The sequence below is a fragment of the Gadus macrocephalus genome, chromosome 2 (genome assembly GCF_031168955.1).
Source record: "Gadus macrocephalus chromosome 2, ASM3116895v1".
NCBI lineage: Eukaryota > Metazoa > Chordata > Actinopteri > Gadiformes > Gadidae > Gadus > Gadus macrocephalus.
Genome location: NC_082383.1, coordinates 10,700,012 through 10,717,016, shown reverse-complemented (window position 1 = coordinate 10,717,016; position 17,005 = coordinate 10,700,012). Strand labels below are relative to the sequence as shown.

General features: G+C 44.1%; 1 protein-coding gene across 1 annotated transcript in view; it reads right to left on the bottom strand.

Annotated features, from left to right (window-relative positions):
* Positions 1–577: 577 nt before the first annotated feature.
* Positions 578–17,005, bottom strand: part of mrc2 (mannose receptor, C type 2) — a 38,830-nt gene continuing 22,402 nt past the window's right edge. The window contains exons 10-29 of the mRNA XM_060040451.1: positions 15,177–15,292; positions 14,461–14,609; positions 13,551–13,789; positions 12,016–12,158; positions 11,369–11,465; positions 10,729–10,858; positions 10,512–10,544; positions 10,119–10,285; positions 9,244–9,409; positions 8,612–8,754; positions 7,624–7,738; positions 6,943–7,109; positions 6,507–6,615; positions 6,024–6,262; positions 4,882–5,047; positions 4,501–4,650; positions 3,647–3,760; positions 3,053–3,229; positions 2,858–2,881; positions 578–2,223 (exon numbers count right to left, since the gene is read on the bottom strand). Of these exons, the coding sequence (XP_059896434.1) occupies positions 2,003–2,223; positions 2,858–2,881; positions 3,053–3,229; positions 3,647–3,760; positions 4,501–4,650; positions 4,882–5,047; positions 6,024–6,262; positions 6,507–6,615; positions 6,943–7,109; positions 7,624–7,738; positions 8,612–8,754; positions 9,244–9,409; positions 10,119–10,285; positions 10,512–10,544; positions 10,729–10,858; positions 11,369–11,465; positions 12,016–12,158; positions 13,551–13,789; positions 14,461–14,609; positions 15,177–15,292 (2,865 nt within the window). The 3' untranslated portion in view covers positions 578–2,002. The remainder of the gene's footprint in view (positions 2,224–2,857; positions 2,882–3,052; positions 3,230–3,646; positions 3,761–4,500; positions 4,651–4,881; positions 5,048–6,023; positions 6,263–6,506; positions 6,616–6,942; positions 7,110–7,623; positions 7,739–8,611; positions 8,755–9,243; positions 9,410–10,118; positions 10,286–10,511; positions 10,545–10,728; positions 10,859–11,368; positions 11,466–12,015; positions 12,159–13,550; positions 13,790–14,460; positions 14,610–15,176; positions 15,293–17,005) is intronic.

Here is a 17,005-nt window from a genome sequence, read left to right as displayed (position 1 = left end):
ATTTCTTCTTAACCCCTCGTGGCCCTGAGCCCTCCTCTTCTCTGATTGGTTCCAGACATGCAACTGAGCTCTTCTTGCCGACTCAACATTCCGCAGCTGGAGAGGGCTTGAGCGCGCGAAGACACACACGCACGTACAAAAACACACACAGACACACACACACACACTCACTCACCCCCCCCCCACACACACACACACACACAGATGTAGGCTACTCCTACTCTCCCCCATCTTCGTCCAATTTACAGGATATAAAAAGGTTCTGGTATTTCCACAGCAGTTTAGTGAGACCAAGACGAAGCTCAGACCCGACGCATTCGGGTGTACAGTCGTACACAAAATTACACAAATGGCACAGGCTGAAGACTGAAGCACAAAGGAATGTTTGGAGAGGGAGGGAAAATGCACGAATTACCTTTTCATGATGACATCTGGTCCCTATATCGCCTGGAAGCAACAAAATATTTTTTTTGTAAAAGGTAAACAAAATGCGAGTGGGAAAATGTCCAAATAAGACTAATTTACAATAGCAGATGCTTTTTTGCAGGGTAATGCAAGGTTACGGCGCAGCCAGGCAAACAATATGACAAGGAAGGTTTATTGATCTATACTTTTTTTTTCATTATTGAATAAACAGAACTGTGTTGTTAAAGCCAGAACAATAAATTGCTGGGACTACATATGACAAACCAAACCAAGAAAGTGGCAGCAAATGCCGTTATTCCAGTAAAGTCGAGGTGAACTGTCAAAAAGTGCCAAAAGATACAAACCAAGCCTTATAAGCAAAAGTCAGTCCGACAATTTGATGTTTGAAGGTCCATTTATGTACTACTATGCGAGTAGTCCACTTAAGAGCAGCAACTGTAATCAAAGTCCTATTTATTTATGTGCATAAAATAATCCCAAAGACCCAAAAACACAGACACAGACACACACACACACACCTTTGCTTGGCCACTGCATTCGGCCATATTGGACGTCCCCAATGTAAACAGTCCGTTTTTCCCCTCTACACATTCACATTTGGACTGGTGTCTCTTCTGCTTCACACCAAGCTGTGGCTGACATGCAGACGTAAGAATCAGGATATGCGAGTGACATACTTTGGCAAAAGCAATGCATGCAACGTCATCATCGGTATATACAGTTGGTGCTGTAGATACTAAGAAATTCAACTTAAACTGAAAAAAAGAACAAAAACGAAATCAGCATAAAAGCTCAAATAATAATACTAGCACACCTGAACTTCAGGTAAATTCTGTCGGGACAAAGATGGAAATGATTCGGCTGCAGGAGAGATTGTCTGGATAATGGCATAAGAGAATGTTTTTGTTTGATTCTTGGTCCCTTGTTCCTTCTATGGTCTTGTTCACAGATTACTTTACAAACGTTATTGGAGAAAACGTGAGACGGACATGGTTTTCCTATTCATACCTTACAGTATATCTGATTGTCAAACTTTGCCAAATGTTTGGCAGTCCCACATTTTTTTTGTGTTTTTAAAACTGCTTTTGAAAAACAGAAAAGCAAATATAACTCAATAATGACAGAAACCACACTTCTACACGCAGGAAGAATAGCTTTGAGGGCTTATCTTTTTTTAAATCATATTGACATCTGCTGCGCTCTACGCAGCTTTCCAACATCGTAAAACCTCTCTCTCTCTCTCTCTCTCTCTCTCTCTCTCTCTCTCTCTCTCTCTCTCTCTCTCTCTCTCTCTCTCTCTCTCTCTCTCTCTCTCTCTCTCTCTCTCTCTCTCTCTCTCTCTCTCTCTCTCTCTCTCTCTCTCTCTCTCTCTCTCTCTCTCTCTCTCTCTCTCTCTCTCTCTCTCTCTCTCTCTCTCTCTCTCTCTCTCTCTCTCTCTCTCATGTACTGTATAATAGAAAGAACAAGCAGCTTAATCCTAAACAACATAATCTCTATCAGGAATCAGTGTCACAGAGCGAGGGCTGTTCTCCAAGCAGCGCAGCAGAGCAGGGCGTTGCGGGTCCGGGACAGGGTTTCACTCTGGCTGCTCGTTCAGCTCCATGTCCGACACCAGAATGTTCTTCTCCGCCTCCTCGGCGGGGCTGGAGCTGGTGCGGCTGTAGCGGGCCCCGTCGTAGGAGCCCCCGGAGCCGAGGACGCGCCGCTGGTACAAGTAGATGACCCCCACGATCAACAGCACCAGGACCAGGCCCGCCACCATGATGACGATCAGGGTGGGCAAGTGGTCCACTTCGGCTGTTCGGGGTTGAGGAGGAAGGTACGAGTGGTGAACTGGTAATGGATGGACTATCGCAGTATGCATGCTAACCTCAAATGAATGCTGTGACTCCTACTTTAATATAAGTTAAAGTTAAATATATATTTCTATATATGAGCGGTCTAGGCTAACCTAGCTGAGGAGGGATATGCTGACCTGTGTATGTTGTACTAGATGCTCAGTGTCACTTTTCTTTTGCCTCAGGCAGATCTTAATAAATGTGAACAGCCAGTTGACATTATAAACTCATCCCAAACAAATCTAACGTCAACTTGTCATGACCAAGACAATTTCTAGTAATGTCAATTTCATTAATGTCAACTTGTCATAATCAAGACAACCCAGACAAGGTCAACTTGTCACAACAAAAAATGAATGACACTTAATGACAGAAGTCCTAAGCGTTTATGACATGTTTATACCATTAACGACAAGTTCATGGCGGTGTCATGTCATAGTTATGAAAATGACATGTATCTCTTATGTAGATACCTTCAAATAAAGTGTTACCGGATACTTTAATAGATGAATGAATGCTATTGGTACCTTAACATTAAACTCAACTCAACACATCAGACCGAAGTAGAGATTGCGGAGTATAGTAATACTTACAAGTTGCCGCTGAAGGCTCAATACCTGAGGGGTAAACAAAAACACAGGATCCAGCTCAACAGAGTCCATGATATTATAACAACTGAACTAATTCAAGGTGTGTGTGTGTGTGTGTGTGTGTGTGTGTGTGTGTGTGTGTGTGTGTGTGTGTGTGTGTGTGTGTGTGTGTGTGTGTGTGTGTGTGTGCGTGCTCACTGCGTGGCCGTTTGCAGATGACTCCGTGTGTGCGGTTTCTGCAGGAGCCGGGCTTCCAAATGCCTGTGTTGCTCTCAATCCAGAAGCAGCTGTTTGCCGACAGCATGCTTAGCACGTCGTGGGCCTCCCAGTTGGTGTAGGACATGTCTGTGGTCTCGTCCCACACCAGGGCACTGCCTGTAGAGGTGGGGACCCATGGAGAACAAACACTGAGAAACGTGTATCCAAAGACAACAAAATGTGCATTGAAAAATCACACACAAACCATACACGAAACACATCAAGAATGTAACAAAAGCATGCAAGATCTGAGTCGGTAAAAGTGATGTGTTGTACATATTGTACAAGTGAAAATGTACAATATGGAAATGTTTGAACATAAAGAACTCGCAAAAGTGGAGCATTTTACTCATCACTCATCACTTCAGTAGTTTATCTTATCATTCTCTGTAGGGATTTAAGGATCCAAACATAGGCTTGGATGTTTTCCATAAAAACACCACCAGTGAAAGCACATTCTATGGAAATATCTCCTTCTTACAGATGAATAGCAGTTGGTATTGTCCATATGTATACATATGTACATGGCTATACCTTTGAGAGTGATGCCCAACCAAGCTCCATGAGCTTGTTCGGAATACTGCTGAATATGTTCCCACACGAACCCGTTTTCCATCTCATCCAGCACTGAGAGCAGATCAGCTCCCACTGGAAGTTTGAAAGAAAAAACAGAGGCAGAGATTTAATCAGACACATAACGCACACATACACGCATAGACATATGCATGCAGAGAAACCAAGGGTGAAACAAATAAAATAATTTAAACATAAAACATTGATTGTTTTTTTACATAGCAATCAAAGAGTGCAGTGCATTTCAAAGCAAGCTCAATACATACAATCGATGCATGGTTCCACAACCAGGGTTAAGCTGGATCAAACGAGTCACAGTGTGAGTCCAACAGTAATATTCATGCTTCCAAGGGGCTGTCACTGTTCTTCTCACGCAGTCATTATCAACCCTAAACTCAACATTGGCAGCAGGGAGGAGATTACAAAGCAATGTAGCTGCTGGGTGGAAAATATCTGGTTGGAATAACTTGCCATAACCATGCATGCAGCTTTGTGTTTCCACCCAGCGCCAAAAGCTGCTGTTTCCCGCATGTTCTTAAAAACAGTCATAGTTGTTCAGAAGCAAGAAGCTGGATTACCAGGTTTACCGAATATGTTAAATCAGAATCTTCGAATCTCATGTTGTGAACCTGGAGCAAAACTGGTCCATAGCCCTTTAGATGCAAACCCTGAGCAAGACTGCAATTCCATCTTCTTTCTATCTTATCATTGATTAAGATAGAGGCAACAACAACCAACTTGAAATATATGTTGATATCCAGATCCAGATTGTATTCAAAGGCGTATAACCTTTCCTCCAAATGTAGTGGGCTTACCTTTCTTACAAGAGGACAGAGCGTCCTTCTGCAGCCGGAGCGTCTGCAGGTTGAAGGCGTAGCAGTGGTTCCTGAAGGGGACCCAAGCCCCATGAGACAGTGAGGTCGGGCACTGGCCCGGGTACGCCCACTGGTGCGCCGTTGGCTCCGCTGGTACGAGAAGGAACAAGCATAACAAGGTCTAGCATGTAATGTATTCACTCTGTCAGATTAGACTGCACTTTATTCTCATTGCATTGACAGTAAAATATCAATATCAACAGATAGATATTCAGAGACAGCAAAAAGGCACTGTGCATGTGTGGAAATGGAAACAGTTATTTACAATGGAACAATGGACACACGCACACACACACACACACACACACACACTATCCTTACCACTAATCTCACAAATAGCTGCCTCGAGTTTATCATCGCAAGGACTCATCACCCACTGTCCTGTGCTGGTCATGTGACCACATCCGGCCATCTGTTTGGGCTCCCCTGCTTGCCAGTTGGAATACACCACGTCCTCCTCACCTAGCCAGGTGAAGACTCTCTGTCCCTGATTGGAAATAAACAAGCTATTAAACATAATACAAAAGCTTCTAACTACCCTGAAAACAATAATGAGGGAACCAGCTCAAAGGTACTCTGAACCAATCATTAGGCAGTGTATATTTAAATATATACGCCTCTTTAAGAAGTGGGTTTACGAAGTGTATTTTCTACACAGGGATGATTTTAAACATTTATGACACTTTTTCAAAAACGGTTGTTTCCGAACCGGATGTTCGGATGTCTTCCCACCAAGAAAGGTTTGGTAGAGTTTATGTTCACTGCCACCTGCAATAGGCAGCCATCTTGCCTCCCGCAATATGAAATGAAAGAAATTTGAGCACGTCTGCAGTTGGACTTTAAATTATTAATCTTAAATCTGATTTGTATGTGCCACTCCCTGACAAACCGTTTAATCGTATTCCTTTTGAAATACGATAGGTCTCCCAGCGTTGCATATGCATGCTGAACGTGAAAATGTCGTTCCCTGCCCGGGCCGCAGGGCACCGCGGCCCGGGCACTACAGGAGTCGTGGCGGCCGGGGGTCACGGGAGTGCCCGACCATTACTTCCTCAACTCTTCTTTCTTGGCCAAGAGATCTCTCTGTGTCTCTCTCTCCTTCTCCCTCTCTCTGTGTACCTCTGTCCTTCTCCATCTCTCCTTCTCTCTCTCTCGCTCTCTCTCTCTCTCTCTCTCTCTCTTAATTGGTTTAATTACAGTGACGGACAGTGCTGTTAGCCAATCAGAGGCGAGACATTCGCATGTCATGAATATTCATGAGTAAGAGCCCAAATCCTGTCGTTCCTCCCCGCCCACCTCCCCGCCCACCGCCTCCACCACACTGTTTCACAAGAACCTCGTGAAACAGGAACGGCAGGTCTTTTTCTTTACCAAAACCGACTCACAGGGCATTCATTGCTACTAGGGACCACCACAAACTAAAAAAACCGGCCACTGGTCGCCCTGAGAGATGCCTCCCTTACCCCGTTGTTGTAGAGGGCGATCCAGGCGGACCGGTGCAGGCTGCTCATTAGCAGGGTGAGGTAGGCCTGCTGGTAGGGGTCCCGCACACTGGCTAGGGTCCCGTTCAGAGATCCGCACACGTGCAGAGCCCCCATCCAGTCCAGGCGCTTCTGGACCACCCGGTAGGTAGACCGGCCCAGCTTCAAGGGCCCCGAGAAGGAAGGGGGGATGAGGGCGGGGGCCTGGGGGAGGTCGGGGTCTGAGGAAGACGGCGGCAATCCCGGTAGAGAGAGAGAGGAACAGAGATGTGTTTGTGTTGCGTCGTCTAGCATTTATGGGTTTTAGGGGGTGACTCCTAGGTGAAAGGTTATGGGCATTAAACCACAAACGTCCACAGAGATGCATGGCCTTGAACGGCTCAGCAATAAGATGTATCTAAGAGTGAAGACTGAATAGTCACTGTATTATATGCTGCATGGTTGTGGATGTGTTGAATGAGGCACCTTGTTTCCGCTGGCAGAGAAAGGCATGCTTCCTCATCTCACAGGGCCTGGAGGCCCACATGCCTGTGTTCTTGCCTGGGTTCCCATGGATCATCACAACACAGTTCCCCTGCCAAACACACACGTTTCACATGCATCATACATCCCACATCATACACATCCCACGTCACTCTCCGTCACACATCACATTACATCACATCATTCTACATCACACTATACACTACATCCGAGCAAACATCCCTCTACAGTAAATTACATCAGACACACACATCTCACATCCCATATCACATTCTATCACACATCACAGCACATATCACGTTACATACAAACACATCACATTACCTCACATTTAAGTGTTGAGTTAGAGAGAGAGAGAGCGAGAGGAGACGAGAGAAAGAGAGAGAGAAGGTGAGAGAGGCTTTAGCTTTAGTGGTACCGGTGTCTTGTTGTGGAGGGGCCCGCTGTTGTCCAGGGGCTCTCCGGGGCCCCAGTTGGTGTAGCTGAGCATGCCTGGCTGGGCCCACTTGAAGTGGCCTTTTGAGTCCGATGTCAGCCCCACCCACAGATCCACACTGACGTTGTACAGCAGAGTCGTGACAAACGCTACGGAGGAAGCCAGCCTTTAGAGCTCAGGTTCACACAAAAGATACGAGACCGGATGAGATGGGGCAAACCAGATTTAGATGTTTTTCTTTTAAAGTATATATATATATATATATATATATATATATATAACATTAAAACTTCGACGGTTGTTAGGACACATTCCTGTAGAAATATTTAGGGATTCTTTAGTGCGGGTGTTTACCAAGTTTGACAGTCAATCAGCATTCTCGCCACTGGTTGGCACAAGGGAGAGAGATAGTCTAGTATTATGTCCCGGAGACAGCGGGACAATAAGGGAGACGTTCTAAAATTAGATCTTTCAAACTCAGGCAGAGAAGTTAGAAAAAAACTGCATTTTTATAGTTCCATTTCACGGAATCATAACAAAACAGTATTTTTGTATAACATTTGTATATTCTGAGAAGAAATACTTTCAGAAAACATAACCATCAGAAAACAACTTGGACGGAGAAAGATATTGCTTTGCTTACAGCCGTGAGTATCTAATTACCTTGTTCCAAATGGTTTGGCAGGACAGCCAACATGGCAGAATTTGTCTCACAGAGGAGCTTTGCCGCAGACCAGGTAGCCTTGGATGACTTCTCCTGGCCAAACACTTTGAAACACTGAGGAGACGACATGAGGTCATATATGAAAGACACTGTGAGTTATAGAAGGAGATATTCAACAAGATTTTTGGGGGGAGTGGTCACAGTTAGAAGATAAGTCAGTGGAATGTTTTGAGAAAGACTGATATACTATGCTTATTTTGCGTTTGTCAAGGATGTATGAATTCTTTTATCGGTAGATAATTATTCTGAATGACAAGTCAACTCTTTTGAAATCTGATTTTACTGTGATCTGTTGTGACTAATGGATGCCACAACTATAAGATGTACTATTAGTATAACTGCTTTAGATCCCAGACAGGATTTAAAGCACTTGGATTTTCCACCCAACATAACACTTTGCCATCAGTATAAGAACTGAATCAGTATGACAGTATAGCAGTATAAGAAATGAATCAGTAGAACAGTATATTAGTAAAATAACTGAATCACTATTACAGTATAAGAACTGAATCACTATTACAGTATAAGAACTGAATCAGTATAACGGTATAATAACTGAATTAGTATAACAGTTAAAGCCTGAGTCCAGCTTGTTAACATAGCTATTACCTCATTATGATCTTATTTGTACTGTACTGCATGGCTTAGCATCTCCGCTAAGCCAGGGGAAAACAATACCCCTGGGTAAACTTTGGAACAATTAATATATTGCTGTCTGTGTGATCTATAGTAAATAACAGCTGTATGGGATAAACCCTTCCGATGTGTCCTGTTATTGGAAAATAATGTACGAAGGGGGTTTTGATTCCGCTGAGGCGTAGCCAAGGTTTCTTACAACTGAAATAAAATCGTATCTCTCTCTTGTGTTCTCTCATAAAGTGTTTACATCTATCTTCTGTTGAGGCAGCCGTTGTGCTTTGGGCCCACCTTGTGTTGGTATGAGGACCAGCCCTCGGGACATCCTGAAGGGGGGAGAGGTGACGGCGGGGTCGGCGGGATGGTTCCAGTAACGTTAACCCTCTTACAGATGTACGGCAGGTCTGAGTGGCACTTCTGATCCAACCACCCGGCTGTAGGAAAAAACACAGTGAATCAGTTATGTAATAAGATAATGTCATTTATGGTGTTGTTCATGACAGTTACAGTCTATTTATACAAATTATATAAAAGATCCAGCCTGACTGTCAAAATGGCCACCGAAATGGTGGTAAACAGTGGCCAGACGCAGCGCCAGACAAAATGGCCACCGTGTCAGAGTTCCAACAGGGATTCCATGCGCATTTGCTTACTAAATCGGCAGAGGTTCTCCTCGATTGCCATTTTCATCCGGCATCGCAAAACGAAGGAAGGAGGAGCAGCCTTAAGGACAGGGGTTCGGACCAAGCACTATGAAGAGCGATGTTTGGATGGACATTAATGACCCTGAATCAGCTCAGCTGTCTCATTTCCGTCCTGTCACTTTCCTCCTACCTGACCACTGATTGCTACTGCTCGCCTCCATATAGGTTTAATGACCAGTCAAAAGGACGGAGGGCACAGGAAGTAACGTGTCTCCGTACCTTTGTCGAGCGACATGTGCACACACTTGCGGTCTCGGCTGAGTGGCTGCGGCCTGCCTGGCGCCCAGGAGACGTAGTTGAGGACAGAGTGGTCTGACCAGTGCAGGCGGCCGTCGTTTTCATACGAGTGGAGTCCCAACCACCAGTTGTTGCTTTCTACCTTTGTCTGAGGGATGAAACAAAAACATTTAGCATTCTATGCCTAGCCTCCTGTCGAGGGAGAACCAAGGAACACTTTTCAATTAATTTAATTTCAAAATGTATATATATATATATATATATATTTTTTTTATTATGTTCTCTTTATTTTCTTCTGTTTCGGCTGGCTAAGCATGGCAGTCTGAAATCTATGATGACATAATGGCTAGCCGGGGTAAACTGTTGCTACACTGCAGAGTACATATTTTTCAGCAAAACTTTTGGTTGTTCTTGGCCCAAATGCGGAAGTACAACCGAAAAACCTAGAATGAAAAGTTTTGATTTCTACGACTTTCTTTATTGCTAAGTTATAATGGTCAATAAATGTTTTGATAAAAATTGGCTCATTAAATCGGTCCAGAGAGTCCATTTTTTTGTATAATTTGTGTGGAGGCTCTCTGTCGCCCCTCTCACCCCTCAGGAAAGGCTTAAAATGGTTCAGTCTGACCTTTCACTAGGATTGGTCTCTAACCACAGCTCACCGGGCAGAGTGACTGCTGATGTGACAGTCAAGTATTTCACAAAGAAAGGGGAAACGAGTACTTAAAAAGAAAAGAAGGAGAGGAAGGAGAAAGAAAGCAAACTGAGGGAATATAACTGCGATCTAATTTCTGTCAAAAGAAAGATGAGCACATGGACCAATTTGATTCCAAACTTTGGTGTTGGCCGAATGCTACCTTGTTTAAAACAGTTGACAGGAAGACGCCCTCTTTTTCCGAGTGCACAGAGGCCAACGAGGCCTGGAACCAGGAGCAGACCCTCTGGGCCTGGGGCCAGGTGGCGCGGTGGTCAAAAAACTTGTACTCTGCCTCCTGGAAGCCCATCCACTCTGGAGCACTGGCGCCTGGCATAGACCGTGAAACATGAACACAGTTACCGGGCAGGGGCATTAGGAGATTGTTATGCCTAAGGTGTTCGACTCCCGGGTACAAGTTACAGAGATTGATTTCTGATGAGTGCAGCCTAACCTGTAGGTATCTTGGGGGAGATGCCTGTAAGTTGCTTCAGATAAAATTGCTTAATAATATGTTATTGGTCAACTTAACTTGTGAGCTGAAAAGGGTACTGACCTTCATCATCTTCTGGATCCTTAGCAACAGTACCTGAAAACAACATTTGATCAAACAAATAAAAATGCATGTATTCATGAAATACACGATGTAGGAACTGGGAAAAACACAAAAAAAACACATTGCTATTGTTGACATGGGTACCATACCATTAGAGTGAGTATTAGCATTGCATTAGAATCAATATCAGAATAAGCATGGTAGCTTGCTAGGTTACCTCTGGGGATCTTGCAGATCCAGTGCAGCTCATTTTCACAGTGCATGGGCAGCCAAGTCTTGCTGCCCAGGTCTGTCGCGGCACACTGCCGGACGTTGTAGTAGTAGCGGCCAAAGTTCTGGTAGGTATACTGCGAGGAACAAAGACATTCAAGTTATGCTGGTTCCTTATGTCGGCGGGTGCATGTGATTACACTAGCAGCCATCTTTGCGCCGGCTTTTAGTACCAGGCAAAAAGTAACTTCAGTACATGTGTGTCGACATTTCATCTAGTATTTGCACCTCTTATTCAATATGTTACTAATTTGTGTATGAATGTAATATGTTTTATTTTATACCTGTTGAGAGTTGGGCCATTTAATATTATGTAAATTATCAATGTCCTTTTCTGAATATTTTCATCCTCTGTAGAAGACACTTTGCATGTAAGTCACTCACATGTCTTGTTAATATCAAGGGTTTCTCTCTATCTGTTGGGATTTGTGTCGGGCATGTATCATCTATCATTCTTATTTAATCCGTCTGCGCTCCTGTTCTGTGTACGGGTCTATTTTGCTTCACTCTTATCTTTTAGCCCTGAAGGTAAATGCATAGACTCTTCATGTCAGGGGTAGTTAGAATGAAATGCCATCGGAACTCACAGCCAGTCCGTCACTCCACTTCCAGCTGCCGTTGTCTATCGGGTTCCTGCGGTTCAGACCAATCCAGAACCAGTGCTGCTCGTGATCCTCAGAATCCCTGTTGAGCACACCCATATCCGTTAATATGCCATGGCCTCTTGTTATCAATGAATCAGTAGCGGATTCACATTGTCTCTTCCCGCTGGCCTTTCTCGAAAGCCATTGTTCTTCTTATCCTTAAAGGCCATGTCCAACGTATTTCAGATGGCATTTTTGTGGTTTTCGTTGCGGTGGCTAGGGTAGAGCTTCGCTACAGCTGTGTTAAGTGAGGGCCATCAGAAACCAAAGCAAGCTGTCAATCAATGTGCTATGAATTAAAGTTGCCAATAGAGCGATGTAATTGGAAAAAAATACTAAGTAAGTTAAACACTAGTGCAGGCATGTGTCATTGCTAAGTAATACAGCCTTACACGAGAAATAAGAGCAAATACATCATTGGGCGCCGTTATTCCTTTGGGGAAAATACATTATTGATACATCCTACCACTTGTTTTTACGCAAAAACTAAATGAATGTGGCCTTCCCCAGTTTGGTTTACATAAACATTAAATGTACGGCGGTATCATTAACAAAATGAACAGCAAAATGCTGATCACAAGCAGTCGCACCCATAGTCGTCATGGAGCAGCTTCAGGATGTAGTGCTCTTCTTCCTGGCTGCTGAGGCTGAGCAGGTTGGCCCCGTGTTTCTGGCAGAACAAGTGGGCCTGTAGCCAGCTCAGCTTCTCCTCCAGCTGGGACCGGGGGAACACCTGGACACAGTGTTTAGGGTGTGTGGAGCGATGTGCAATATACAATGTTACATCATTTTATTAGGATAGAAGAATATATTTCCCCCATTAGAAATGCTATGATTTGGTTAAATATGTTTCTACTTTCAAAATAGCACGACCGTTTAACAGCTCCTAGATCAACGGTTTGAAGATCAAATATGAGTAGGCATACTACACAGAACAAAGAATATACAGTCTCACTTTGGCCTCTGGTAAGCACAGACCACTACACACTGGTTTACTCTGCTTCGACATAAACAACAACAGCAATCAATACATTTGGTCGATACAAAGGCAACTTCAAACAAATGTTGTCTTTTTCCAGATATAATACATCACCACCTTTGGCACCTAAGCAGTTTATGTGTGGGTGTTTGGTCAAGTTGTAGTCATTGCATTAATTCTAAATGGTCTGACCATATGGGTTGCGATTTGAAAGTTGTTCATCATGACGAATGGTGCATGTGTACTAAGTTTCATGCATATTGAACTTTCCGAGTGATAATGACATCCTGTTTAAATGTTGAACTTCCAGGCCTTACTCATTTTACGAGTTAGCTAGTTACTTAGTTAACCAGAAATGCAATTCCTGAAGGTATTGCGGTTTGAATGCTGATGCTGAGATGCTTTGTGGGAGTGGGAGGGAGCTGAATAGTGTTTTGGTTTATCTTTTCACCAATTCCTCACTCTGACCACAGCATTCCGTCCCATCCACTCCCATAAATCCTGAAATAATGAATTTGACATGCCTCCCGAAAACACTGAATGTGATTTTAAAGTTGAATAGTACAATGACTCTAAGAAATCTGCTGAACATTTTGAAGGTAGAATGAGGTCTGTAGGAAGAAGTATGAATGAGTTGAAGTCATGTCAAAACGTAGCCCAATGCTGAATTTTTCTGAATTTTTCTCTGGGAGTGAATGGGGAAATTTTGGGTGAACGAACAACCTTGAATATCTCTGAAAGTATGAACGATATAAATACAGAAAATAAAAGCATAATGGTCCTAACGGAGCTGAACGTTTTGATGTTTGAATGATGTTTCTACGTTGAAGAATGTTGAAGGAGTTGGGAATGGAATAAAGTGGCGGAATAATGTAATGCTATGAAATAGCATTTCATAGCTGTGAATGCTCAGCATTCACACCAATAAATATATAGAATTTCATAGCTGTGAATGCTTTTAGCTTTTCCACCATTATAACAAATACAAAAGGGTTCCTACATTTTTCATAGGAACCCTAATGATAATACTAACAAACACAACAATAAATAACATTGTTCCTTCTATATTTCAGCAGGGGTTTGGCCTACACCCCCACGCCCCAACCGCTCCTCCTGTGTCAGTGAGATAACAGCGAGGAGTGTCACCTTGTAGCAGTGGCGCAGGTTGCTGTTGCTCTTCCAGCCGCTGGGGCAGGCGCCGGTGAGGCTGGGCGTGGGGGCGGGGGGCGCGGGGGAGGGGGGCCGGGCCGGCACAGGGGGCTCGGGACCCATGGAGGCGTCTTGGTTCTGGCGGCAGAGGAACTTTGCGCGAGACGCCGCACAGTCGCTCACCTCCCATAGGCCTGTGGCGTGGCCCATCGCCATGGAAACACAGCCGCCATGCACTGCGGGACGCACGTGTAAAGAATACGGTAGGTATGAAGCGCCGCCGTCGACTGACACATCATTGGGCCCCGACAAAGCATCAAATCATGTATCATCATAACATCATAACAACATCATAAAAGGGATTAGTCCATTTGATTTCCCTGAACGCTTTCGATTTAATTTGTATTTAAATGGGCTACTCTCTTCTGAAGATATTTTTAATGTTTTATTTTCATTTATAAAGCGATTCATTCCTAAAACCAATGCGTTCATTTTAATAATGCAATAGCAATACTACAATATCATTGGACTGCTGAGTGAGCCTCGTTGTCTTTCGGATCCGTAATCGGTCCGAGTTGATTTGATGCCACTGCTCAAGACATGTAATGATTTGAGTTACGGCAATGCTTCAATGCAGCTAAAAGTTTCTGATGACACAAAGCTTTCACAGTATGAGAGTAGCCTGCAAATAGGCTCGACAATCATGTAAAGTTTTAATGATATTGTATGACAGGATTCGCATGGATTCAAATCTGATTGTTCAGACTGAGGTTTCATTGCAATATTTTTTTTTATATCCAGTAAGCGTGACAGAATATTAATAAAATAAAATCAAAAAAATAATCACAACCACATATCGGGCAACATAATCCCACTTATATTTCTTTTCATCATCTTGCAGCCTCACCTGGCTGGTCTCTGTTCCAGTTGGTGTAGGACACTTTGTCTCCCCCGAGCCAATGGAAGACCGCAGGATGGCCCTGGCTGTGGAGCCCGATCCAGAAGAAGTCTCCAGAACGACCGAACACCAGACTGTTGGCGAATGCCTGCTCAAACCTAGTACCATTACAAAGCATAACAAACACAAACATTGGGACGGACATATTCTTACTCTTATTGGGCGCTTTTGCCTTAATTTAGTAGATGCTTTTTATCTAACTCGCAGGGAGTTTTGAAACAGGTCATTAAGGAGCAGGCACCTTACTCAATAGGTAGGTTGTCAACATTAGTCCTCGAACCACAGTTGGTTTAATTTGGGAAGCCATTACCCATTAGGTAGTCCGGGACCAAGCAGTCTTACTATGCTGTAACATACGTCACAGAAACTGGACCGGAAACCAAAAGCATTGAGGCAGAGTGATGCCTTCTTTACTGCTTCGAGATATTCTACCGTAGATAAACTCATGTGTATGCAGCTTTCAGAAGGTATTTCAAAATGTTTATTTCAACACTAGCAAGACTACACAGTGTTAACTTGAAACGATAAAATATATATATATTTTTTTACAATTTACGAGTGCTGGGCCACATCAGATGATACTCTCAAGTTAGACTACTCATGAGGCTTAGATGTGTGTGTTGGTTCACTACCCGGGGGAGGTTTGTGTCTATGGTGGAGCCCACCTGTTGGTGATGGTGACTAACGCAGCCCCGCTGTCCTCACAGGCTTTCTTGGCTTCTTGGAAGGAGAGATAATCCTCGCCAACCCAGTAGCAGGCTGGGCTGTGCCACTTCCACCCCTAGTGCAGAGAGAGAGAGAGAGAGAGAGAGAGAGAGAGAGAGAGAGAGAGAGAGAGAGAGAGAGAGAGAGAGAGAGAGAGAGAGAGAGAGAGAGAGAGAGAGAGAGAGAGAGAGAGAGAGAGAGAGAGAGAGAGAGAGAGAGAGAGAGCGAACATGGTGGGATATATGTATAAAAGAGAGAGATTTCATTTTGTGTTTGGTGTAAAACAAGAGCTGAACGCAATCTTGGGAACGCAATGTAAGATACGTTCAAAATACAAAAATATATATATATTTTATAATGTGTAACACACTTATATGGGCAGAACATTTTCATGTTCGTTATATATTTTTATGTAAAGTCGTCTGTCTGTTTCTTCTATCTGTCGACGTGTATGGACAAGGAGCATGAAGAGGTTACGAAGGGTAGGATTGTGCAGTGAAGCATGGAGCGAAAAAGTCAACTAAGAGTGTGCTGTTTGTGGTCTGTCTGTCTGTCTGTCTGTCTGTCTGTCTGTCTGTCTGTCTGCCTGCCTGCCTGCCTGCCTGCCTGCCTGTCTGCCTGCCTGCCTGTCTGTCTGCCTGCCTGTCTGTCTGTCTGCCTGCCTGCCTGCCTGTCTGTCTGTCTGCCTGCCTGCCTGCCTGCCTGCCTGCCTGCCTGCCTGCCTGCCTGCCTGCCTGTCTGCCTGTCTGTCTGTCAGCCCTTGAGAAGTGTTGGATGACCCCAAGCTTGGCAGCAAGTTAGAAACCTAAAAAATGTCCAGCTGCTGTGCACAGCGCTCAGATCTGTCCTAAACGTTACTCCATCAAAACTGTTCCTCCTTTAGATCCCATTCAGAGCATTAGTTACCTGCAAATGATTTATTTAAAGTCATGGTTGTATTATAATTACTAGAGTTACCTAGAATTACCTATCTTTAAGCGTTCACGAATGACTCTGAAAAGCAATGCCAACATTTAAAGGTGACATATGATGGTGTTTTCCCAACAAGTAAACATATTATTTGAGTTCCAGAAAAAATAAAATTTAAGCTGTTTGCTGGAAATAGCTTTTAGGAAAAAGAATATCGTCTACCGCTATACCACTCTGTTTCAGTCCCTTCAGAATGTGCTGTATCTGGTGTCTGTAGCATTGATGCAAATGATCTGCTGCCCATTGACCAATGAGCTGTCAGACTGAACCACAGTATGGAGGAGTAGGGATTGTTGCAGTTTGCTGACTCCTGGAGTTCTATATCTATATTATATAATATAACATAATAATAATATTATATACGGGTATTTATATAATCTATCTAATATCACGGCCAAAAGCTATGTGCGCCTCGGATGATATTATGAATAATAAAGACTGTGTCTGACGTCTCTGGTACTTCCACAAGTAAAGACTCGTAGTGGGGGATATTTCGGCCATTGAGAAGAATTTGGGGGAAGGAACTTTGGCATTGACTCTCTGAAGTCCATGAACCGCGACATGGAGAAGAAAAGGATTGTACTCCGGGAGCAGAGCTGCCGGACTGCCTCCGAGCTCCCCGCGCCGGAGCTGCCGGCCGCCGTCGATGCCGTCCGGCCGTGTACTCCGGGAGCTGAACTGGCGCCGAAGCTAGGTAGGTGCTAGCGGACTTGCAGCTCCGGTGGACGAGCAGCCCGGCTGGGGTAGCTCGGCAGCAGTCCGGCAGCTCAGCTACCGGGAGTACAATCCCTTGCTACTCCATGTCTCCTCCTCCCGACTT